This window comes from Erinaceus europaeus, chromosome 4, assembly GCF_950295315.1.
Source record: "Erinaceus europaeus chromosome 4, mEriEur2.1, whole genome shotgun sequence".
NCBI lineage: Eukaryota > Metazoa > Chordata > Mammalia > Eulipotyphla > Erinaceidae > Erinaceus > Erinaceus europaeus.
The window spans coordinates 33,000,325-33,027,533 of NC_080165.1; the positions used below are offsets into that span (position 1 = coordinate 33,000,325).

Here is a 27,209-nt window from a genome sequence, read left to right on the forward strand (position 1 = left end):
CTTTGAGATTCATTTGACCAGTTAATATACATCTCAAAGTTATACCCAAGACCGAATATGTCCCATGATGGGTGTACCACATTTATTTGTGTACTCTCTCAAGAAAATATGGATTGCTTTCATTAGGAGAAGTAGTGCTATCAACATTCAGATACATTTTTTTTGTGCTTGAACTTATTATTTATTTTACTAGGATGCATACTGATGAGTAGAGCGGCTAGATTGCATGGTGGTTTGTGTATACTTAATGTTCTGAGAAGCTCTCTGGCTTTTTAGAAGACTGCTATCCTGTATTTCCACTACTAACACAAGAGAATTCTAGTTGCTATACCCCTACCTGCTTCTAGTGTTGCCAGTGTTTTCAAGTCATTTCACTTTGCATTCAAATTCAAATTGAAAATGCTTTCAATTTGCATTTTTACTTGGTTATTGTGTGTTTGTATGTGGGGGGGAGGGAGGGAGACAGAGACACAGAGAACCAAGAACACTTCTCCATCACATGTGCTATTTGGGCATCAAATCAAGGGTCATATGCACCTAAGTTCTATACTCTACCTGCTGAGTCACTTCCCTGAATGCTTAATTTATACATCTTTAATTTTATAATTGAAGATCTTAATATGTATTTATTTGTCTAGTCTCTTTGGTGACATTTCTGTTTAAGGCATTTGCCCATTTAAACATTATTTTTTCCTGTTGAGTTTTTGGAGTTCTTTATACATTTTTGATATACATCCTTTATTAGATACGTGGTTTTCAAATACTTTCTTCCCATTTATAACCTGCCTTTGCATTTTCTTAATCATGTCTTTCACAGAATAAATATTCAAAATTTAAAACTCCAGTTGATTAATTAAAAAAAAATTTATTTATAAAAAGGAAACACCAACAAAACCATAGGATAAGAGGGGTTCAACTCCACACAATTTCTACCACCAGAACTCCGTATCCTATCCTTTCTCCTGATAGTTTTCCTACTCTTTATCCCTCTGGGAGAATGGACCCAGGGTCATTATAGGGTACAAAAGGTGGAAGGTCTGGTTTCTGTAATTGTTTCCCCAATTAACATGGGCATTGTCAGGTCAATCCATACTCCCAGCCTGTCTCTCTTCTTAGTGGGGCTCCAAGAAACATTAGTAGGGTCAAATACCCAGAAGAGTCCGGGTGGCATCATGGTAGCATTTGGAACCCAGTGGCTGAAAAAAGAGTTAACATATAAAACGAAACAAATTGTTCAGACTAATCATGAACCTAAAGGCTAGAATATTGCAGATGAAGATTTGGGCTCTCCGTTTTGAAGATAGCTAGTAGACCTATCCTATTTTAGTTATATTCCGAAGGGCCCATGGCAATACTAGTTGTATCCTGAGTTTGACATCTGATATGCAGGTGGACCCAAGTTGTTGTCTGGGGAAATGATGTCATGGCTGGAAAAAAGGGCTATAAAGCTAGATCAGGGAAGAGAGTAGCTCCAAAATATGGGAAAAGTGTATAAGTATTGTTGATTGTAAGCCCCAGAGTTTGCATATTTGATATGTACAAACTCTTATTCCTGAGATGACTACCTTCACTCAGGTGTCAAATAAGTACCCACATTTTTAGAAATGTGATAATCTCAGACTCAGTCTATAGTGATAGTGTCATTTTGATTCCTGATTCTGATGTCATTCTGTGGACGAATGTTGACAATTGTTAACAATACAACCCCTACTAGGTCCTCTGTCATCCTTTTTGGACTTGTATTCTTCCCCCAACCCACCCCAGAGTCTTTTACTTTGGTGCAATATGCCAATTCCAGTTCAGGTTCTACTTGTGTTTTCTTTTCTGGTCTTGTTTTTCAACTTCTGCCTGAGAGTGAGATCATCCCATATCCATCCTTCTGTTTCTGGCTTATTTCACTTAACATGAATTTTTCAAGGTCCATCCAGGATCCACTGAAAATGGTGAAGTCATTGTTTTTAATAGCTGAGTAGTATTCCATTGTGTATATAGACCACAACTTGCTCAGCCACTCATCTGTTGTTGGACACCTGGGTTGTTTCCAGGTTTTGGCTATTACAAATTGTGCTGCTAAGAACTTATGTGTACACAGATCTTTTTGGATGGGTGTGTTGGGTTCCTTAGGGTATATCCCCAGGAGAGGAATTGTAGGATCATAGGGTAGGTCCATTTCTAGCCTTTTGAAAGTTCTCTAGACTGTTCTCCACAGAGGTTGGACCAATTGACATTCCCATCAGCAGTGTAGGAGGGTTCCTTTGACCCCACACCCTCTCCAGCATTTGCTGCTGCTCCCTTTTCTGATGTATGACATTCTCACAGGAGTGAAGTGGTATCTCATTGTTGTCTTTATTTGCATTTCTCTGACAATCAAAGATTTGGAGCATTTTTTCATGTGTTTCCCAGCCTTTTGGATCTCTTCTGTGGTGAATATTCTGTCCATGTCCTCCCCCCATTTTTGGATGGTTTTTTTTTCTTGTGGCTGAGTTTGGCAAGCTCTTTATATATTTTAGTTATTAACCTCTTTTCTGATGTATGGCATGTAAAGATCTTCTCCCATTCTGTGAGGGGTCTCTTGTTTTGGGTAGTGGTTTCTTTTGCTGTGCAGAAGTTTTTTAATTTGATGCAGTCCCATAGATTTTAACTTGCCTTAGTCTTCTTTGTAACTGAATTTATTCCATTAAAGATGTCTTTAAAATTTATGCAGAGAAGAGTTCTGCCAATATTTTCCTCTAAGAATCTGATAGTTTCTGGTCTAACATTCAAGTCCTTAATCCACTTGGAATTTACTTTTGTATTTGGTGAAATACAGTGGTTCAGTTTCATTCTTCTCCATGTTTCAACCTATTTTTTCCAACACCATAAATAAATATTTTTATAAAAGGTGGATTGGCCACATTATAATCCACTTTTGATGAAATGTTGAGACTATTTTTAGACATAACATTTCTTCTCTTGACTTTATTTTCCCACGGTGTAAGTGGTTCTGAATTGGTTATTAGAATGCCACTTTGTGCTTCAGTGAGCCAGAGCATGATCAGGGTGATTTGTCTGCATAAAAGGCAAATGATCTTAATTAAGAACTTTAAATAGTTTATTTATTTATTTGTTGGATAGAGATAGACAAACAGAGGCACCTGCAGTGCTCTTCCATTGCCCAAAGTTTCCATCTTATAATTGGGGATCAGGGACTTGAACTTGGGGCCTTAAGCATTATTACATGTACACTCAACCAGTTTACCACCACCTTCCCCCATGATAAAAAATTTTCAATGCCTTTAACTTAATAAATCATGGACATGCATCAAAATATTTTAAATCATAGAAATACTTCAAAAAATAGAATATCTCAAAATATAGTTAAGCAATGTAACAGTTTTCAAGCATCAAAGGTTCTAGTCAGCTTTTCTTTCTTAGCCTTTTTTCATCCTTCCCTTCCTATCTCCCTCACTTTTGTTCCTTTCTTTCCTTCTTAATTCCATCCTTTCAGATCAATGTTTTCACCTTGCAATTTTATTATTCCTGAAAATTAATATTTCTAATAGCTACAACCTTAATTTTATCAAGTTGAGATTAAACTGGCAAACTACACAGATATTACTTACAGGTGTGGTTAGAAATGGGCAGTGAATGAACATTTTTTTAAATGAGTTTTTTTTTTTAAGCTTTATCTGACTCTGTAAACTTTCCAACCAGCCATTATGGTTCATCATAACAATCTCTTTTGGTCTGATTCATGACCATCTTCAAGTCAGTACAAAAAGCTGCTGGAAGTGAACAAGCTTTAAATGGACATGCAGGTCTTTAGTTAGAAATTACTTTTGATGGAACTGTGATGCTGGGTCCTGCTTGGTTCCAAAGTGATGCTGGCTGACAAGCCCTCACCACGCCAGCAGCAAAGACACATGTGGAAGGAATTGTTCTTTTCCATTTCACAGCTTGTTATTTCCTCTGCAGGATGGCCCCTGACCCCTTGGAGATGCTGACACATAAGGGAAGTGTTCCCACTAATGGAAGGAAGTGGAAACAGTTGAAGTTGGAAGGGAGTGAGGGGACAAGTTAGAGGAGTTGGGGTGGGGGTGGGAGGGTGAGTGTGTGTGTATAGGTGGGAGTGGGTCACACTCAAAATATTTCCAGCAGGTCAGAATCACTGCCTGTTGCTTCCTTTCATGAGAGAAAGCTCCAAATGATTTGGAGGTATTCAAAAACATGCTGGGGATTTTAAAGCTGCATTTTAAAGTATTTCTCTCTTTTTAAAAAGTGGAAATGGCAACATAAATTACATGTGTTACATATGAATGATCAGAATCAAAGTTTGAGGGAAATCTGCAATTATGTGTTTGCTGCCTTTTTCCAATGTGTTGCTAATGATAGGGTGTGTGTGGATCAGATCCACGACAGATTACAACCTGTGTTCTTAGGCTACTTTACACCTTCAGTGTTTTATTTGGTCTCATATATTCATCACAGTCCATTTTCCTCTGTATTGGTGCTATTAAGCGGTACAGTCAAGAAACATAAACAAGTAACAGGATTGTAGTGTCATGCAAACTGGCATGCCTTTTTATTGTAATACATAGATTTTTTCAAAACATTAAATTATCAATATTTTAGGCATCACCAATGGTACTAATTTTGAGTGTTCTTTCTTTTTCTTCTTCTTTTTTTTTTTTTTTTGCAATATATAGAAACCGTTTTCAGGACACACACACTTTTCTGAATATAGCTTTTAAAGCAGGCATCATACCTCTCTTGTGTTATGTCTGCATGTTTATGTGTTCCTGTATCTTATGTGGGGATTATGATATCAACTATAATCACACTTTGTGTACTCATCAACCACTCATACAAATGTATCACTCATGAAAATAACCCAATTTTTCTTTGGTCAGCTTCTTTCATTTAGTCTGTAGCTACTCAGTGCCTGAAAATTAGGCAAATGTGCTTGGAAATCATACTGCAGAAATATATAATAGAGAAATTCCCAACTGAATATGAGTATTCACAAGGAACCTAACAGGTTAAGAAACAGAGACATTTCCAAAAGTCAGGGAGCAAGGGGTTAAAGAAAAATCATTGTGAATGTGGACAAGATGCTCAACTTTGGCTTTACTCTTGAACCTAAACTTTTCTGGATAACCCACAGCTAAATATACATTCTAAACAGGGGAATGATAAAGATAAGTGGCACTTTGATTATTTCCACTAGCATGAATTATGATGTAGGGGACAGTAGATGACTAGGGTATCTGTTCCTTAGAAAGAAGCAACTTCTTGGGGTTCAGGTTTTGGCAAACTGACTGGGTTAAGTGCATATAGTACGAAGTGCAAGGACCCACACGAGGATCCTGGTTTGAGCTCAGGGTCGATTCCAAGTGGTAAAGCAGGTCTGCAGGTCTCTCTCTCTCTCTCTCTCTCTCTCCCCCCCAGCCTCTCAATTTCTCTCTGTCCTATCCAATAAATAAATAAATAATAAATCAGCTACTTTCCTGGGCTGCCCTTTATAGTGCTGGCTTGGACTATAGTGATTTCATTTTTTTTTAATTTAGTTATTATGGTAACTAGTACTTAACATGATATTTAGCCTCTTAATGTATTTTAAGTTATAGTATTATGACTCAGAATACTGTTGTATAGTGGAGCTCCTGAACTTATTAATATAGCAGTATTTAGATTTAATGCCCACTAGTTAGTTTCTACTCATTCTCCCTGTCTGCCTTTCTACTTACTGATTACAAGTTATGTCTGTCTGTCTTTCTGTCATCTGTATGTATACTGCGGCCAAGGTTGTTGCTGGGGCTGTCTGCATGAGGAATTCATTGCTTGTATTGGCCCTTTCTTTCTTTCTTTCTTTCTTTCTTTCTTTCTTTCTTAAAAGAATTTATTTATTTATTTATGAGAAAGATAGGAGGAGAGAAAGAACCAGACATCACTCTTGTACATGTGCTGCTGGGGATCGAGCTCAGGACCTCACTGTGCCACATCCCAGACCATGTGTTGGCCATTTCTTACCCCCTTTCCTTTTGATTTGATAGGACAGGGCGAAAATGAGAGGAGAAAAGGAGAAAGAAAGAGAGAGACAACCACAGACCTACTCCACTACTTATGAAGCTTTTTCTCTGCAAATGGAAAGTGGGGATCAAACCTGGGTACTTGTGCATGGTAGCATGTGTGGTCAATCAGGTGTGCCACTGCCTGGTCCCCATTATACATTTTAAATTTTTTTTTCATTTAAAAAGTTAAAAAATTTGCTTTAAATTCCTAAAGATTTGTTTATGTATTAGTGTGTGTAAGAGAGATAAGGAGAGATAGATCCACAGAGACAGACCAGAGCTCAATGTGTCATATGCAGTGCTTAGGGTCTAACATGAGGCCTCACACATTCAAGGAATGTGTTCTACCTACTGACTCACCTCCTTGACTTCTAAGTGTGGCAATTTTTGATGCCTCATGTAAGTAGAATCATGAGTAAGTATGACTTCAAGAAAGGCATAAAAGTAATCTTTTGTAAAAAAAAAAAAAAAAAGAAGAAGAAGAAGTAATCTTTTGTTTCTAGCTGTGGTATTTACTTTGACCAGTTCTGTTCTGGTCAAACTGATGACAAGATGAGAATGAGAAATAAATGACATCTGGAGACCTCACATGGGTAGATGATTTACTAACTCTTTCTTATCATGAACATGCCTTAAACAGTTTATGGCCTATGTGGGATGGTCTGTGAGAATAGTTTAGTCCTTTTCCTTCCAGGGTCTACTTCTTATGAGCATGATATAAGCATGTTAAATATGGAAATGATTTAAACAAACATCGGTAGAAAGGACACTGTATATGTGTAGGAGACCAGGTCAGGACATAAATGGTAGAATACCTCTTAAAATGGTATTCTGAGACAAACCTCGACATAACATGCAGTACAGCTTTCAGAGGCAGACCTCCATGGTGAATACGTGCTCTTGAAACAGCTCTCTGAGGAAAATCTCATTAGGTACGTGCTGTAAAGACCACCACTAGCTGCTCTGGACATTCTCCCAGACTAGATTAGAGTAAGAAACTGTCTCATACAAACAAGACAGATAATTGGGTGAAGGATCCAAATTTGTGGGGAAATTTGCCAAAAATTGCTGTGTCGATATGCCCCGATATATGTGTTTGGCATTCTGTTCCGTTCTGCTTCATTCCCTGAACAGTTCCAAGCTTCCTTTCCTCTAAGGGTGTTTAATTTCCCTCCCCCTCAATGAACCCTTGCAGAGCAGGACTCCCATATATATATAATCACTACTGCTGCTGCTGCTACTACCACTACCATTACCACTATAGCCACTGCCACCACCACCACCACCATTGCTACTACTGCTGCTACCATCACCACCATCACCACCACCACCACCGCCACCACTACTACTACTTTTTAAAAATCAGAATATGGCTAATATCTGGCTATGGTGAAACACCATAAGGTGAGGGTTAAATTTGGGAAAATATTGTTATCCATAATGATCAACTTAATTATGCAAAATACATGGACTAGGAGAGTAGGTTTTTCAGTCAAACCAGTTAAACATTTTTTTAGCATGGGGGAGGAGAAAAATTAGTTTCTTCTGCAGTTGTACTTTTTTAATTAAAGAAGGACATCTCTCGTGGAGATTTGAGATATTGGAAACATCTTTTAGCGTCACCATATGCCATACTGCCTTAATATGTTGCATTACTAATATATTTAACTCATCTTTATATGCAAAGTCATAGATTTTTTTAAAAGACTATTTGTTGTAACTTGTTAAATAAATACTGAAAGTTATCTATTTCACTAGAATCTTCTTGAGCATTAAAATGGTTGTATGTTTAGGGTTTCTGTGAGAAATGCTTCTGCAGTATGTAGAAATAAGCATAAGATAGTATTAGGTCAACTTGACTTTTTATAAATCAATTTATTGGAGAAACTGTCGTTTTCGACGGGTTAGGTTGTTTTCGCTGGGCTGGCTTCATGGGCAGGTAACAGACGACCAGGGACTCATAGTTGAGCTGTAGGCAGTATCTCTTTATTCATGCAGGATGCAGCACAATCTAAGACGAGCTAAGCTAAACTCAAGGTAAAGTACTCTAAAACTCACAATGCTGTCTTTATATATACTTGCCAAGTAGGGTGGAAACAGGGTGTGACATAGAGAGGGTGGAGAGAAAAGTGACTGGTGACAATCAGAGTGTGACAAGGAGAGGATCAGGGTGTGACAAGGAGGGGGGGTGGAGCAAAAACATATCATGAAACAGTGGGGATTGAACCAATGCCCTGGAGGGAGGTGCTTGTTAACAGCGGTTATATAAATAGAATGAAGTGGTTATGTAAATAGAATAGTGTTAAGCAGGGGGGATTTAAACCAAATGAAACAGAAGGGGTCTCATGCATACCAACAGGAAACAATGATTTACAAGTTGTTCTCTGAGGACCATTTCTTAACTCCCTGTGATAAGTGTCAGCACACCACATTTGACATCTTCTGCCACCATAGTAGACTGACTCCTCAAAATCTTCAGTCCCTCCTGCCTTCCCGATACAAAGTCCGTGACTTTACCACAACAGGCCACAGTGCTAATTCTAAATACACTGATAACTTCTGTGAACTAATTAAGAGACAAAATTTTAAAGATAATCTATTGAAAGAATATAGAATCTAAAACGGAAACATTTTCTTTCTGTTCAAAACAACTCTCTCCTTCCACACATCTTCACATTTGTCTGATATATTCTCGTAATTTATCAGTGTTAACATGACGTTAATATATTTATGCACATGTATATGTGAATTTCCCTAAAGTTAAACAGTTTCAATGATGTACACATTGTATTTGTTTTATAAATAATTATACTTAGTGCCTTAAAAGGGATTTTAATAATTATAAGATTTCCGAGTAAACTACATACAAGTACCAGACCCACTACCCAAGTCCTGTGTCCTCTCCTCTGCCATTCTGATAAAAGTGTTATTGATTTCTATACCTACATAATAAGACCATACAACTCTTTTCTTACAGTCCTGAATTCTATTTGCTAATATTTGTTATGGATTTCTGTATCTAAGCTTCTTATTGCTTTTATAATGTACTAGTTTTGTCTGTTCATGGTGTCAGGGCTACAATGGCTTCATAAAATAGGGAGTGTTCCCTTCTTAGTTTCTAATAAATTACATAAAACTGATATAAATTCTCCTGTAAGTTTTGCTAGACTTGCCTAGAGACCATCTGGGACCATGGATTTAAAATTCAGAATTCAACTTATTTCATAATTATAGGACTACTCAAATTATCTATTTTGGAGCCAGGCAATGGTGCACTTAGTTGAACACATAAATTTCTAGCTAGGATCCCCACCTGCAGGGGTGAAGCTCTGCAAGTTCTCAGGCATTGCTGTGTCTTTTATTCTTTTCTCCTTTTCTATCTCTGCTTTCCTTCATAATTTCTTTTTTTAAAATTTTTATTCATAAAATGAAAATATTGACAACACCATAGAGTAAGAGGGGTACAATTCCCACCCCCAGAACTTCATATCCAGTCCCCTCCCTTGAAACCTTTCCTCTTCTTTAACCCTCTTGGAGTATGGACCCAGGGTCATTATGGGGTGCATTATGGGTCTGGCTTCTGTAATTGCTTCCCTGCTGAACATGGGCATTATCAGATCGATCCATACTCCTAGCCTCTCTCTCTCTTTCCCTAGTTCCCCTCTCAATTTCTATCTGAACTATTAAATAAAATGAAAGGGAAGGGGGAGGGAGAGAAACAGAGAGAGAGAGAGAGAGAAAGAAAGAAAGAAAGAAAGAAAGTTACCAGGAGTAGTGTATTTGTCATGCAGGATCTGAGCCCCATGGATAACTTTGGCAAAAAAAAAAAAAAGAGAGAATATATATATTTCATCTTTAGTTACTGTTGGTTATTTTTAGTATTTGAAAATTGGCCCATTTCCTCTGAGTTGCTAAGTTTATGTGCATAAACTTATTGAAGTGGTTCAGTTTTCCTTTTCAAAGACTCCTATATTTATAATTATATTTGCTTTCACCTTAATATTGAATTGTGTCTTCTCTCTTTATATCTTTGTCAGTAGTGCTAGAGGTTTAACAGTTTTACTAATATTTTGAAGAATCTGTTTCTTATGTTTAATTCATTTAATCTATTATTTTTTATTTTCAACTTAATTGATTTTTTGTCATGTTTTTCTTTGATATACTTGCCTTGAGGTTTTTTTTTCTGCATTTTTCGCCTTGTTCTTGAGATAAGAACTTAAGTTTATTGATTTTCTTCTTTTATCATGCAGACTTAGTGCTATGGAATTTCCTTTCACTATTGCTTTGGCTACATCTAACATAGCAATTAGTATGCTGCATTTTCACTCAGGTCTTTAAAAAAATTACTATTATTTCCTTTAGTTTTTTTTTTGTTATTATTACTGGGACTTTCCACCTCAATGCCAACCTTTTTAAAATAGAAAAAGAGAGACAGAGACAAAAAGATAGAGGGAAATAGGAAAAGGCACTGAAGTTTCTCCCAGTGTTATGGGGGCCAGGCTTGAATCTAGGTCTTATTTATGGCAAAAGAGATGATCTCTTTCCTAATGATCTTCTCTGCTTTCAGATATCTTTGTCCACAGATTATTAAAACTGTGTTGTTAAGCCTCCCCTGAATTAAAGGTTTTCTTTCTGTTATTAATAAGTAATTTTGGGCCTGAAAAACAGCTCACTTGGATAGTGTGCTGCTTTGTCATGTTCAGTGACCCAAGTTCCAGTCTAGCTCCCATTGCATTGAAGGAAGCTTTGATTACGTGGTCTCTATCTCTCTCCACGTCTCTGTCAAGTGAATGAATGAATGAATGAGTGAATGAATGAATGAATACATAAATATTAATAGCTATTTTGACTTATCATCCCTGACCAAATCTTATATGATTTCAATTCTTCTTAAATTTTTTTACAGAAAGATAGATAAGCAAAAAGGTACAGAGAGAGGAGAGAGAGAGAGAGAGAGAGGGAGAGAGACTACAACATGGAAATTTCTTCAGTGTGGTGGATATCAGTCTTGAACCTGGGTCACGAACACAGCAAAGCAACACACTAACCAAATGACTTATTATGTCAGCACAAATAAAAAGGCTCTTAGTATTCTTTTCAGATTTTAAAGACTACAGAGGTAAGGAGGAAAGTTTAATTGTGACAAAACATAGAAATGATAACATTTTAATCATCTTAAATATATTTTACTGTATAGTTGATTCACTTAATGTCATTAAGTACATTCTTATTGTTGCACAGATATTATTACCAATCTCCAGAACTTTCTAATGTTTCAAAATTAACACTTGGTCCTAGTTGAGCTCTAATGCCTCTCCCTTCCTTTAACACTGAACACCTACTTCTTTTCCATGAATGTGGTGGCTCTAGGAATTTCTTACTAGTAGGGTCTTTTTTGTGATTGACTTGTTCCACAGAGTATAATGTCCTCAAAGAAAGAGGTGGCCACATTTCAATTAATAAAATTTATTATTTGTTTAGGTTTTCTTTTTTAAGTAGTTTTGAGGAAAAATGTTTAAAATTAGTAGTGAAATAGGAATTTGTAAACCATTAGATAGCAAGAACTCAGAAATGGTGGTGACTATGACTGTTTCTAATAAATTTATTATTTTTTTTCTTCTCTAACAATGAACAAAATTTGCTAGGCTATTGACAGAAAGATTTGGTTTTGTTTCTTCTTTCCCAAGAAGTCTTCCTTTTTTGTATTTTATTTATTTTTATTGATTTAGTAATGAGCAACAAGACTACAGGATAAGAGGAGTACAATTCCACACAGTTCCCAGCACTAGAGTTCTGTATCCCATACCCTCCATTAGAAGTTTCCTATTCTTTATACCTCTGGGAGCATAGACTCAGGATCTTTATGGGTTGCATAGGTGGAAGGTTTGGCTTCTGTAGTTGCTTTTCCACTGGATATGGGATCAATCCATGGCCCCAGCCTGTTTCTATCTTTCTCTAGTAGGGCAGGGCTCTGGAGAAGTGGAGTTCCAGGGTACATTGGCAAGGTCATCTGTCCACTGAAGTCAGGTTGACATCATGGTAGCATCTGCATCTTGGTGGTTGAAAAGTATTAAGGTGGTAGCTGGGCAGTAGTACAGTGGGTTAAGTGCAAGTGGCATGAAGTGCAAGGACCAGAGTAAGGATGCCAGTTAGAGTCCCTGGCTCCCTACCTGCAAGGGGGTCGCTTCACAAGCGGTGAAGCAGATCTTCAGGTGTCTTTCTCTCCCCTTTCTGTCTTCCCCTCTTCTCTCCATTTCTCTCTGTCCTATCCAACAACAATGACATCAATAACAACAACAATAATAACTATGACAATAAAACAAAGTCAATAAAAGGAAATAAATAAATATTAAAAAATAAAGAAAAGTATTAAGATATAAAGCAGAACAAATTGTTTAATAATCAGGAGATTAAAGGTAAGACTATGGAAAATGAGACTTGGGGGTCTCCATTTTGGAAAAGGCTAGTATGTCTATTTTAGGTATATTACAAGGGGCCCATGAAATACTAATTTTTGCCTGAGCCCAACAACTAAAATGCAGGTGGACAAAAGGCATTGTCTAGAGAAATAGTATTAGAGTTGGAAATAGGACTAGAAAGTTGGATCAGGGAAGAGAGTACCTCTCAAATATGGAAAAGCATGTAGATATACTATTTAGACTCAGATACCTTCCTCACCTACTTCATATTTCAGTTCCCTCAGTCACTCTAAGGTTAACCTTATCAGATAAAGTAAGGTCTACAAAAGCTGGGTAAGGTAAAAAAAAACTAACATACTTTAATGATGACTCTTCTGGTCAGAACCCTGCCCTCCTATCACCCATGGCCATAGTAAGGGGATCCTGGTATTCCCACATAGACATGTTGGGCCTAGACCTCTATCAAACCCCCCTTTCCACTGTGACTGATAATCTTCATCAAGAATAACATAGTGGACCCTCTTGTGGGCCTCTATAGGACCTTGCCCTCAGTGTAGGTCAACATTGGTAGTGACTGCCCCAGGGAGGTTGGGTTAATATCTGCCACTTAAGAAAGATGGGTCCTACAATAAATGCAGCCTAGAATGTTCCTCTTCTTTCTGCCTACTGGAAATGTACAGAAAAGGCACCAACAGAAGGAATTCCAATCTGTGTAAATTTAATGGAAGGACTAGAACCTGGATTTGGGAATATTTGAGGTTCAGATATAAATCTGGACTCTTATAATTGAATGTCCTCTGTCAAGGCCCTTATTCTATAAAACTCTTTGTCTTTGGGATTGGATGGTGGTGGGCCTGGCTGAGTGCATGCATTGCAAAGTGCACAGGGAGCCAATTTCAAGACCCCAATATGCATTTGCAGAGGGGAAGCTTCATGAGTGATGAAAGTGTGATGAAGCTGTCTCTTGTCCTCTCTATCTTACTCTTCTCTCTCAGTTTCTTTGTCTCTATTAATAAACAAATAAATAATATTATAACTTTTTGTCTTCACCTAGGAAGAGGAGGTAATAGGCCTTTCTTGACTATGAGTAATGTTTTATATAAAATGTCAGACATATAGTAGCTGCCCTTTAAATCACCCTGTATTGTTGGTTGTCTATCTTAACAGACACACATCTGGGTCTGTTGGTGTCTTGTTTTGATATGGTATTATGCAATGAACACTCCCTCTTCCAAACTGTAATTTTTTTCTGAGCAGCAGAGATCCACTTGAAAATAAAATAAATTATTATTCAGAATAGCTTTGGGTATTCAAAGTTCAGATAAAGCATTAATTGACTATAAGGAATCAAATAGGCAGCATATTCAAATGTCTGAATTCTGTAATTGTGCTTTGAATGGAGAGTTTAATATTTTTAGAATTATAAATAAAAAGAAGCTTACTTTTATAAAACATATAGTGTTCATTAACATGATAGAAAAAATCTGATATTTAAAAAAAATAATAAAATAAATAAAAAAATCTGATCTTTAAAGATTGTTCTTAGCCTGGGAAGATATATATATATATATATATACACACACACACTCTCATGCCTGAGGCTCTGAAGTCTAAAGTTCAACCCTCCAATATCACCATAAATCAGAACTGAGCAGGTCTTTGGGCTTGGCCTCTCTCTCTCTCTCTCTCTCTCTCTCTCTCTCTTCCTTCTTTGCTCACTCTCTCCCTCCCCTATATGTATCTCATTAAAATAAGTAAATAAATACTTAATAATAGAGATTATAATAATATATATAATATATAATATATAATATAATATATAATATATAATATAATATATAATAAATACTTAATAATAGAGATTATAATACTAAATATTATCTTGTTCTTATAACAACACTTTATTAGGCAAAGCATGCATGTATGAGTGTATTTTATTTTCTGTCAAATACAAATATTCAGAGATTGTGACTGGATTGGTATGATGGCATAAGTATTTGCAGTTTCGTCAATAAAACTAATAAAATAACTGAAATTATATAAGTCAAGTTTGAAAATACTCTCCCATTGAATGAAAATGTATAAATGTAATGTTTTTATTTATCAACTACTAACTTACATGAGTGATACCAAAGTGTCTCATAGATTGACATTCCACCTGGTAAGACAGGCTTAGTGGGTTGGTCAGAAGCAAATACAGGGATTATTTTGCTGTATGCCTATTGCCAATAACATTAAGATTCCTCCAAATATGACTTTAACAATATATTTTAAAAATATTTATTTATTTATTTCCTTTTGTTGCCCTTGTTGTTTTATTGTTGTAGTTATTATCGATGTCATTCGTTGTTGGATAGGACAGAGAGAAATGGAGAGAGGAGGGGAAGACAGAGAGGGGGAGAGAAAGACAGACACCTGCAGACCTGCTTCACCACTTGTGAAGTGACCCTCCTGCAGGTGGGGAGCCAGGGCTCAAACTAGGATCCTTATGCCAGTCCTTACACTTTGCACCACATGTGCTTAACCCGCTGTGCTACCGCCCGGCCCCAATAATCTTCTTAATACTTCTTTTAAAAAAATTGTTATATATAATAATTTATTTTCCCTTCTGTTGTCCCTTGCTTTTTTTTTATTGTTGTTGTAGTTATTGTTGTTGTTGTTGATGTCATTGTTACATAGGACAGAGAGAAATGGAGAGAGGAGGGGGAGACAGAGGTGAGAAGAGAAAGGTAGACACCTGCGGAGACCTGCTTCACTGCTTGTGAAGTGACTCCAGGTTGGAGAGCCGTGGCTCTGATTGGGATCCTTATACCTGTCCTTGCTCTTCACACCACGTGCACTTAACCCGCTGCACTACAGCCCGACTTCCCTTAACACTTCTCAGAAGGCAATTCATGAAGTAACAGGTGCCCTTTACCTTTCCTAAACATTTGGGTTTTGGAGGTAATAATTTTGACCACAGTTAAGTCTCAATTTCCTTTGTTGGCAGTAAAATTCTTGAAGGTCAAGTTGTTGGATATTTCCAAGAAGATGAGAGTTTATGGTTTCTAGTAATTATGATGAACACTATGTTTGTAGTTAACTTCAAAGGCTGAAATAACTATGCTGCTAGACAAAACAAACAAACAAACAAAAAACTGGTCACTGCATTCTTATTTTTTTTTCACCATTAATATTCTCAGATAGGTATTTATAAATGGCTTTGAAAGTGTTTGGAATATTTTTTTTTCCTTAACTAGATACTTAAAAAGTCACAACAGAAATGTTGAGTCTTTTATTTGTGATGTAGATAAACACAATGCTGAGAGTTGGGTTTGTGGTTGCAACCACAGCCCCTGCAACATGCCTTTGAAAATTTGTAGTTTGGTGCTTGTTTTGGCCTTTAAACTGTTCATTTGTACTGTGAACTAGATTATGTGCTTCTAACTGTCAGTTAGCTGAATGCATTTCAAGTCAATTTACTAAAATAGTCACTGTTAAGCGGTACATTTGGACAGAGTTGACACCTTTGACATTTTCTAAAATGGCAAAAATAACTGTATTTAAGGCTATGATTTATGAATGTGTGCCCACAGACCTTTCATTTGATGATGGTTTTCACTTTGGCTGTTGAAACTCTTTTCATAAACTGCTGAAAGGGCAACTAATTAGCCCCTTGTGATCAGATTTTTAACACACTACACACACACACACACACACACACACACACACACACACACACACCACACACAACACACACACAGCACACACACACACACCACACACCACACACACACACACACACACACACACACACACACACAATCAGTCCAAAAACCATAAGCTTCTTGTTGCTCTGAGAATTGCCTTTGTCTCAAAAGGGGAGAACATTGAGAATGAAGAGGGATCAGAATTGATGGCACTAGACCTTCTTTATGAAGCGCATATTCTTTGGTATAAATAAGGAAAGCGAGTTGCAATGATTAAAAAGTATTTTGAATCCTTGGTTGTCTGCTAGATTGCTGGCCTCTATTAAAAACTTCTTAAAATAATAGATAGCTTTAATTCCTCAAGCAAAAGAAAAATTATATCATCTCAAAGATTTTACACATTTATTCTATAGATGTGACTTGACTATGGGGGGAAAAAAAAAGCAAAAATCTCTTGTATTGCAAGTTTTAAATGTACCAGGCTAAGGTTTACTTAATTAGAACCTCCAGGCAATAAAGGAACCCTTTTTAAAATTCTGTGATTCTTAATATGCTAAATAATGCAAAGCTTCGACTCTTCAAGCATAAGACACACATCTGGCAGCTTAACATTTAAATTACAGAGGGAAAATTCCTCACTTCAGTAGTAATTTTCTCAAAGAAAAGAATAGAAATGTATTACAACTAAATTTAATTTCTGTTTAGATTTCCATCCTCTCTAATTGTAGACATTTTTCTAGGTTCTTTTTATTCATGTTTTTACACATACTTCCTGTATATTTTATAAATCTTTAATTTGAATGCTTTCCGCTGATACAGCTCTTGAAAAATCATGGTGTATTTCACTTAGAAAATTGTATTGAGAGATCTATCTGATCAAGTATTAAAGACAATGGTCTAGATAATAAAAGGAAGATGGAATTTCAGACACCCATAAAAATATTGCCAACAAGAAGCCAATAGTTTTTTCATTAGTTCCATTTTAAGCTTTAATTTTTCTCAATATTAATGTTTTCTCTATTTTGTCATTTTTTTCTGGCTGTTTCTCATGCAAAAGTTATTATAACCACAGTTCTTTCTTTGTATTTCTCCAAAGGACAGTGTCAGATCCTTGATTAATTTTACAAAGGTCATTTGAAAAAAACCATTAAAATATGCCAAGCAAAAAAGATTAGCACAACACAGGAAAGCACACTTTATAAGCATGCATTTATATAGAGATAGGGCAATATTATACAGTTTTGACAAGTGTTTTCCTTGTGTATCTCATGCATTATTTAAAAAAATGACTGTTTCATTTATTTTTCTGGGTGATTCTAGCTGATACATTCCAAAGGCATCTACAGGTTAATGTTATTTCTAAATATTTTGTCTATTCCTCAATATAAGAGGCTTTGATAATTAAGCCAAGAAATAATTCCACAGGATCAAGTGAACTTCCAAAGTAATTAACTTGTCTTTGGATTAACAACATAGAAACATGGATGCTTGTTAGACCATGACACACTTATGCTACCCATCCTACTTTTTTTTTTAACTAAAAAACAAACCAAAATATAATTTCATTTTCAGTTATGACAACGAAGTTGAGTCAGGCTACCGTCTACCATAATGCACTAATACCTGGGGTAGAAATTATAAAAAGTCTGCTTTGGATTTCTTTTTAAAAAATATGTATTTCCTTTTGTTGCCCCTTTTTTTAAATTGTTGTAGTTATTATTGTTGTTGTTATTGATGTCATCATTGTTGGATAGGACAGAGAGAAATGGAGAGAGGAGGGGAAGACAGAGAGGGGGTGAGAAAGATAGACACCTGCAGACCTACTTCACCACCTGTGAAGCGACTTCCCCATGGTGGGGAGCAAGGGGCTCAAACCAGGATCTTTAAGCTGGTCCTTGCACTTTGCACTACGTGTGCTTAACCCGCTGTGCTACCGCCCAACTCCCTGGGTTTCTTTAGAGAGAAAAGGAGGATACAAAAACGATGAGTGTTTGGCTGAGTGTCAGGCTGGCTATAACCTCAGAGAGACTCACAGTCTATACCAAGTGGTTGTTCTGAGAATGGGAAGTATAGAGCTGGAACAGGGATTACATTTTAAACAAAATAAAGATCTTAATATCTGAATCAGTTTGGCTGTTGAGATGCCCGAGGTGCGACTTCCTCTTAAATTTCACAAAGAAAGCCCCAAACCAAACTTGATAATGTCAAAGAGTTTTCACTTTGAGTTTTGGTATGTTAAAATAGGTTGGATATCCTACTTTTTTTTTTTTTTACAGATGTGGCCTAAAAATATAAATTCAAGCTTAATGAGATTACTCAGTAGTTGAATGATTTGCAGACAAAAGAAATCAATACCTTTCCAAAAAAGTAACAAAACCTGGAGTCTTCTACATATCCACTGTATAACCTACAATTACCATACATGCACTGAAACATAAATCTTAAAAAGAAAAAAGTGAATAAAAGATAGCCATGGGGGCCAAGTGGTGGTGCACCTGGTTGAGCACACATGTTAACAGTGCTCAAGGACCCAGGTTCAAGTCACCGGCCCCCACCCGCAGGGGGAAAGCTTCACAAGTGGTGAAGCAGTGCTGCAGGTGTCTCTCTGTCTTTCTCCCTCTCTACTAGTCCTTTCCCTCTCAATTTCTGACTGTCTCTATCCTACAAATAAATAAAAAAAGATAAAAAAGATAGCCATGTATTAAAGTTAGCAAGGTAAATTAGATAGCATCCATTACAAATATTTTCATAGATTTAAGGAAATTGCTTTCAAACACTTAAAGGAAAATGTATAATTAATAAGTAGTTAAGTTTTCTCAGCAGATGTGTGACAATTAGAAATTATATTTAACCAAAACGGAAGTCACAGAGCGCCAATACTAAAATGAATAAACGACAAAAAATAAACAACTAGAAGGAAAATAAAGACTCAAAAGCAATGGTGCAGCAGCACATAATTTCACATGTAGATGAATGTCTTAGAAGGGAAGAAAGTAATACAGTGAAAGCAAATAGATACTAAAAGAGTAGTGAAATTTTACAAGTAAATTAATACAAATAAAATTTAGGAAGAATATAGAATAGTGATACAACTTCTTTGTGCCAAATATTAGGGAAACTCAATCTAAAACCTAACAAGGTTTTTACATATATGAGAAGACATGTAGATACAAAAAAAAGCACAAGAATGGATTAGGCCACAATCTCACTCATTATCAAATACTATTATGTATTAGTAACTCAAAAGTGATCTATTGGTGGCATAGATGAAAAAAAAAATGGCCCAGGAACAATAAATTTATCCATGAGTAAATTTGCAGAACTGCAAATAAGTAAATAAATTGCTACTGATAAATTTATTTGGATATGGTTTCATAGTCAGTCTATCAATCATTAGATTGAAAAAAAAAGAAGTCAAGTGAGATACAAAAAGGCTAGCTCAACAGCAGGATGAGAAGGTAGTGAATGGATCTCTACAGTCTCGGGTTTTTTAAATAGGAATATGGGACAGAGGAACAGGGGGCTGTCTTTGAAAACTTGATCCCAGAAGCATAGCTGATGGTTGAGAATCTCATCTAAATGAGAGTTGGAAGGCATATCAGACACAGCTGCTGCTTGTAAATTGTGCCCCATAGTGTGGCCGATGGTTGAGCTCCCTGAAGTTCATATAATGATTGAATTAACCATGGGAGTGTAGAACAGCTCACAGCCTCTTTGTCAGAATTCTTTCTTTTCTTCCAATTTGTCACACTCAGATTTCAATCATGTAAGATGACCTATCCTCTGAATGGAAATCTCTACTAAGTTCTTTTTACCATTTGTTTTAACTCTAGGGAGTATTGCTAATAAAATTGATCCCTGCCCTACTGACTGTGGTCTCAGATGCTTAAAAGAAGACCATGAATTACTCAATAAGGTAAGATGAAGACTGTAGAGATAGGTTTGGAAAGACTGTGAAAATAGCAGCCCTTGATTATTAATTATGATTTCTTAAAATGTATTTCCAGGTATAAAGTAATTTGGTTTTCAAAGCAAGTTCTAAACTCCTGGACATGTGAAAACGGCTGATGTTTGTGAAATCAGTGATGCTAATCAATTTTTATTACATCCGAATCAGACTTCTTTAAGCTATTGAAAACTTCAGTTAAATTAATCAGTCTATAAGACTCCCCAGTCTGGGCAGGGTGATTAGAAAATGTGCTGATTGAACTATTCTTTATTTGGCAAGATCAAGAGTGCCATGAAGTCCCTCCAGAAATCATTTTGATAAAAATTACATAAATCTCATAGTCTAGGCTTCTCAATGTTGGCTATGTTAATTTATTGGTATTAATGTATCCCAGATTTATATAATATTCAAGCTATTTCCATATTTGATATCTTCATATATGAAGTGGCTATGAGATTTAAATGCTCTGAATTTACTCTGCCTATAAAATTGAAGCAAAAAAAAAAATAATACCAATCTTGCTCTGGCCCATATAAGTTACAGAGTCATTGACTTAATTGTCCACTTTTCTAGTTAAATAAATTTAGGTCTATAGCAACGAGTTTCATGCCTTGCCCTGAAGGATGACTTAAAGTAGTCTTGTTTTCGTCTATAAATGGTAGACTACTATCTAATTAAAAAAGAGTTTAGCATTCCATTGGCCACTTGCAGCATTTACAGTTGCAATTGCTTTTATACCATGGTCTATATCAAAGAAGAAAATACAGGGATTGAAAATTCAGTAGAATTTGTAACAATGCAAGGGAATATTTTCTGAGTAGTGGGGATTTAGGTACTGAGAACTTCTCAGTTCTTTATAGTAAAGAACTAAGTTTATTACAACAAACCAATGAACTAGGTAAACACTATCATCACCTTTCCCCCTACTTTAGAGGTGACTAAGAGAAGCATAAAGAGATAAAGTAACTTGGCTAGAGTAGCATTGCTTTTAAGTATATCACTAGACATTGAACTCAGATCTGTAGTTGTCATCATGAACTTTTGAGAAGTTATATTTTCTCCTTTTAGTCAGATATGTTTTCTACATATTGTTTCTTATAACTATAATCAAGAACTAGGACATGGAAGCAAATGACAATTTCCTGGGGCAGGGTGTGGAGGGAACAAGGGAAACAAAACTCACATCCTTGTCTACATGTCAGGTACTAGGTGTTATCATGTCATCCTTTGCAAAACTATGGGAAAGATATGCATATGTAACTTCAAGAGTATTGTAAATCTACTATTATATTTTAAAATATTTTTGTAAAATTTTTGTGCTAGTTGTTAACTTTAAATTTAGGAATATGAGATTGTTTAAAGTAGGTAAGGTGAGTAAGAATGTTATCACCCAGAAAATCTAAAAAGTTTATTCTATATTTTCTAAGGTTACATGTTCATTAGGGAATTTTCCTTTTTGTTTATTTTCTTTATATTTTTCATGAGAAGGGGGTGAAGGGAGGGAGAGAAAGACAGAGAAAGAGAACACAAAGCACTTCTCCACCATCCATAGAGTTTTAGTCTTTTTGTCTTTGTTGTTCTGTGGAGCTGGATTTTAACCCAGGGCTTCAGATATTCTAAGCAGATACTCTATCACTGAGCTACCTCTTTGACCTTTTGATTTTAGTTTAATGATATATTCCAACAATTGTGAGTCAAGTTCTTGGGACAGAGAATTCTTCTTTAGGTCTTCGATGGACAGAAAGGGCACTAACTTAAAAGGTCCAGAGGGTGTTTGTAGAAAAAACAAAACAAAATTTTACATCACTTGTAAAATATGAGTTTTTCAATGAACACATGTAAAGAGAACCATCAGGTTGTATTGCCCCCAGTGGTTAAAAATGATGGTTGTCCTTCTCAGGATAGAAACATGAGCCTGACTACTTGACAAGTCTACAGGTACATCTAAAACTACCCAGAAATAGATACGTTCTTTCTACCTGGGTTCTATTAATGGAAAGCTTATCCTGAATAATTCTCTGGTAAGTGCATCAGACATTAATTAAAGAAAGAAAGCATATTCTTCTTGATGGATAGTCTCAGGATTTGGGTTGGATTTAATTTGGAACTGGGATTTTTATTTTTGGATGATAATAAGAACACCAGTGAAATTACACATGATGTTATATTTATTTGCTTTAATACTTCAGATGTACCTGATGTTTGTTGTTGTTATTGAGTACTTGCAATTCTGTGATCTTATTAACACAGACCTCTTAGCAGAGTCCCTCCACCACACATTTTCCTCCTGGTCTCTTAAGAAAGGGTGAACACCACTTGGGCAGGCATAAACAGTTTTGGGGCTTCTTGCTGTTGATCTTCCCAGGACAGTTCAAAAGCATTTGTAATCCTCAGGATTCATCCCTTTATTCACTGTTTCCTCTTTCTAAGACTATCTCTTTTGATGAAACAATCCCCTTGCTCTTCATCTGGCCAGATGGGCAGATGAACAGTGCTTTCCAGAGTCCCAGAAAAATACTCTGTAAAGAGTTTGTCAGAATTACTGCTGTTATGGGAAGTGTAGTTGTGCTAATGCCCAGTTGTGTTTCACCACCAGGTGCCACTTTTTTCATAACCACACACTGATTTCCCATCTCCCATTCTCATTGCCCCCCTCCTTCCTCATCAAAGACCAGTGACATGGAAGGATTTATGGCTGACATGACAAAACAGGTAAACAGAAAAACAGGGACACTGCATATTTCATACAATCTAGAAGGAGTGAAAATTAAACATTTATCAGAACAATTCAAAGTTGTCATACATTTTTATGTTTCTTTTAAAAAGTTTTTAAATTATATTTATTTATTGGATAGAGGAAGCCAGAAATAGGGAAGGGGACTATATATAGAGAGAGAGACAGACAGACACCTGCAGCCCTGTTTCACCACTCACATAGCTTTCCCCCTGCATGTGGGGACCAGGAGCTTCAAGCTGGGTCCTTGCACACTATAATGCATGCACTTAACCAGGTGTGCCACCACCTGGCCTCTATTTTTTTTTCTAAAAAGCTTCTATTATTTTTTATTTGATAGGACTGAGATAAAGTGAGAGGGGGGAGACAGAGATAGATAGACGATATCTAGCTAGATATAGATAGACCTACAGTACTGTTTTACCACTTGTGAAGCTTCTTATCTACAGGTGAGAATAGGGAGGGGGATTAAATCCATCTCTGTATATATAGTTGTGTATGCATTCAACTGGGTTCTCCACTGCCTGTCCGTTCTTAGATCATTTTAAGGATTTTTGTCACTCTTTAATTTATTCAGTGATTGGTAAAAGTACCAGGAGCAGGGTGGTAGTGCAGCCGGTTAAGCGCACATGGTGTGAAGCTTAAGGAATGGAGTGAGGATCCTGGCTGGGGGGCGGGGAGGTTGCTTCACATGCGGTGAAGCAGGTCTGCAGGTGTCTATATTTCTCTCCCCTTTTCTGTCTTTCCCCCCATTTCAATTTTTCTCTGTCCTATCCAATAACAACGACAGCAATAACAACAACAATAAACAACAAGGGCAACAAAAGGGAAAAAAAATAACCTCCAGGAGCAGTGGATTTGTAGTCCAGGCACTCAAGCCTCAGAGATAACCCTGGAGGCAAAAAAAAAAAAGAAAAGTACTAATAATTAGTACTGGAAAAATAGCACTAGGAGTAGTGCAATAACCTTCATACTGAAACACCAGAAGTTCTATGTTCAATTTCTGGTACTACCATAAACCAGAACTGAACAGTGTTCTAGTTTAAAAAATTAAGACAGCAATAGTAATAAATTACTTAAAAATACCTTTATTGAATCAACACAGAGACAAGGACAGAAAAAAAAGACTGCAAGGAAAGCACTTCCATTTGATGGCTATCATAACTGTTTTCTGTTTAATTTTGTAATAAGAGAAATGGGCCTTATTGAGTTCCATAAGGATTTACCTGATCTTTCCTTCCTTCCTTCCTTCCTTCCTTCCTTCCTTCCTTCCTTCCTTCCTTCCTTCCTTCCTTCCTCCTTCCTTCCTTCCTTCCTTCCTTCCTTCCTTCCTTCCTTCCTTCCTTCCTTCTTTCCTTCCACTCTCTCTCTCTGTCTCTCTCTCTCTCTCTTTCTTTTTTTCTTTCTCTCTCTCCTTTCCTTCCCTCCTTCCTTTTCTTTTTTTAGTGTAACTTGTGAATTGAAAACATGTGCAATTGTAAATTATTTTAAGTACAAAGTTGTTTTTAGGGGACCAGGTCAACATGGAGATGGTGGAAAACCTTTTCTGACACAAGCCTCAGTGTCACATGCTGTACAGCTATCAGAGGAAACCCTCCATGTTCCATGTGCTGTCAGTCAGCTTCAGAGGCAAAACCTTCATGTGATACATGTTGAAAAGTAGCTCTCTGAGGTACATGCAGTAAAGGGCATCACTGCCTCTGACCTTCTCCCAGACTAGATTAGAGAGTGGTGAAAATGTCTCAAATCCATAAGACAAATACTTACTTACTTGGGTAAAGGATCCAAATTCATGGGGAAGTTTATCAAAATTTGCTGTATAAATATACATCAATAAATGTGTTCAAGGTTCCAGTCCCTGAATAGTTCCAAGGTTCCTTGCCTCACAATGTTTCATTTCCTTTCCCTCCTTCAGATTTTTGTGGAGGCTGAACTGCAGCACTGAAGAGTTTGTTTCCTGCAGTTGTTCTAAAATGTATATGAACAGATATCAAGGAGTTCTAATAGGTTTCTTTAAATTTTTTTATTATCTTTATTTAATGAAGACATCCAGAAATTGAGAGAGAAGGGGCTGATGCAGAGGGAGAGAGTTGGAGAGATACCTGCAGCACTGCTTCAACACTCGAAAAGTTTTTCCCTTGCAGATGGGGACTGGGAACTCAAACCTGGGTCCTTGCCCATTGTAACATGTCCGCTCAACCATCTGGCCCCAGTAATAGGGTTCTTACCAACATGATAGTTGTAAACATTTGAGGAAAACATAAGGAGAAAAAGGAGTTTGATACACTTATCTAATAAATACAAGCCCTGTTTAATTTTCCTTTCCTGTTGACTAGTGGTTTTCAAATGCCTTTTTATCAACAGTGTTGTGTACTACTGTATTCTTATAGAAGGCACTAATATGAAAAGAGGTAACTGCTGAATTCTCATGGTAGGAAAATAGAGTGAATTGGATTAGCTATTCCAGGATAACATTAGGATCCAGAGGATTTCTTAGTTGAGCTGTCAGACTGTTTCTATAATGGGATAAAAAGCTTAGAGCTGTTATCTAACCTGAGCTTAGATTTAGATTTTGGGGAGTCAGAAGTTGTGGAATCAGGAGCTATAGATGCTGATGCTGGTGTGAAGTGCTGTGTGTAAATAGCAAACAGGGGTACAATAGGTTTCTGGGGCCTCCATCCCTCAGGTCTCATATCTTTTTCTGAAATCCAAATGGCCTTATCTCTATCTTGTGAAATAATACAAAAGCAAGCTTAACAAAGTCAGTTACTATAGGCAGAATTTTGTGAGAGATTATAAAATCTGAAGTGATTATTTTAATGAAAAAAAAAAGATGGCTAGCTATGCTTCTACATGACCAATGGTTCTTTAAGTCAATTTATATTTATTTACTTATCTGTTTATTTTATTTCATCAATAAGGAGGAAGACCTGACTGAACATTCTGTGAAGAAAAAGTCAACTGGTTGGATAACTGCAGAAATGAACAATTACTCACAAGATTTATCTTACTTGGAAGAACTGGAGAAACACAAATTTTCAGTTTAGTAAGTCCCAGAACCCTTTATATTTTCAAGTTTAAGTGTATTTTTAAATCTTTATTTATTGGATAGAGATAGCCAGAAATTAAGAGGGAATAGGGAGACAGAAAGGGAGACTGACAGAGAGACACCTGCAGCACTGCTTCACCACTTGCAAAGCTTTCCCCCTCAGGTGGGAACTGGGGGTTCAAACCTGGATCCTGCACATTTTAAAATGTGGGCTTCTATAAATCTATTGTCTTATTATTCATATATTCAGTAAATATGTGCATGCCTATTACAGTCTAGAGAATATGTGTCCTGGAAAAATCTCATGTCCAGTGAAACACACAGAGGTTTAAAGATAGTGTGACAGCACTGTATGTTATGACTGACTTTGCATGAAGATGGAGAAGGTTCCTAGAAATAAGCTTGAATCAAATCATGAGAAAAAAAAAGTGAAGTAGTGAAATCATGACAATTCATACCTGAAGTTGTAATTGGGAGCACAGCTGAGACTAACACAATATTTAAACCTTAAATGACTGACTTGTGATTGGAGTACATCATACACATTGTGGTGGTATGTGTAAATGTATTTCTGTATACACAAGAATACATATAATAAAAATGAAAACAAAACATAAGAGAGTGAACAGTGGACCTTTTCAGATGTATTGAGAAGAAGATTTTTCGATGTTGGTATTGTAATGGGAAGGATGATACTTTCTTTTTATTCTGGAATGTTCTATCAGTTTTCAGGACTACAGATAATACACAGTACAGTTCTCAGCATCAGTTTTATTCTTTCCCCGAGGTCTTTCCTGACTCTCTTACATAAAGTGGTACATACCTTTTCTAATTATTTCCTTTCTCATCACCTTGTTTCCTGAAAAGTACTTATCACCATTTAATCTTTTATATCTATTTCATTTATTTGCTTATTTCTGTTTCCTCTCAGGAAACAGAAGCTGTGAGGAGGCAGGAACCCCTCCCACCTGATCCCTCCTGGGTTTCTAGGCTGTAGCTAAAAGGGTAGGTTTATAAAAGTGATCAGGGAACTTGTGTTGAGTGAATGAATAAAAGGAGTGAGTTGTTAGTTTTACCATTTTTCCCAATTCCCTGAGTTAACAAACCTGTTTATTTGCTTTCAATATCTTCCTTCTCTTAAACTTGCTACCATTTTAAAAATATAATATGAGATAATTAATCATTAGAAACCTTTCTTTGTAAATTGGAGATGAGGATGTGGGGGTTGCCGAGTCCTCTATAAACCTATGTTTTAAATGTTCTGAGATACAATCTGAACAATTTCCTTGATGTTTTATTAGATCTGGTAAATCATTTAT

At 36.4% G+C, this 27,209-nt stretch overlaps 1 protein-coding gene across 1 annotated transcript in view; it reads left to right on the top strand.

Moving 5' to 3' along the window:
- The window catches only part of LOC103114577 (uncharacterized), a 267,524-nt gene that overhangs the window by 115,336 nt on the left and 124,979 nt on the right, over positions 1 to 27,209 (top strand). Inside the window, exons 12-13 of the mRNA XM_060190787.1 lie at positions 19,992 to 20,074; positions 25,763 to 25,887. Of these exons, the coding sequence (XP_060046770.1) occupies positions 19,992 to 20,074; positions 25,763 to 25,887 (208 nt within the window). The remainder of the gene's footprint in view (positions 1 to 19,991; positions 20,075 to 25,762; positions 25,888 to 27,209) is intronic.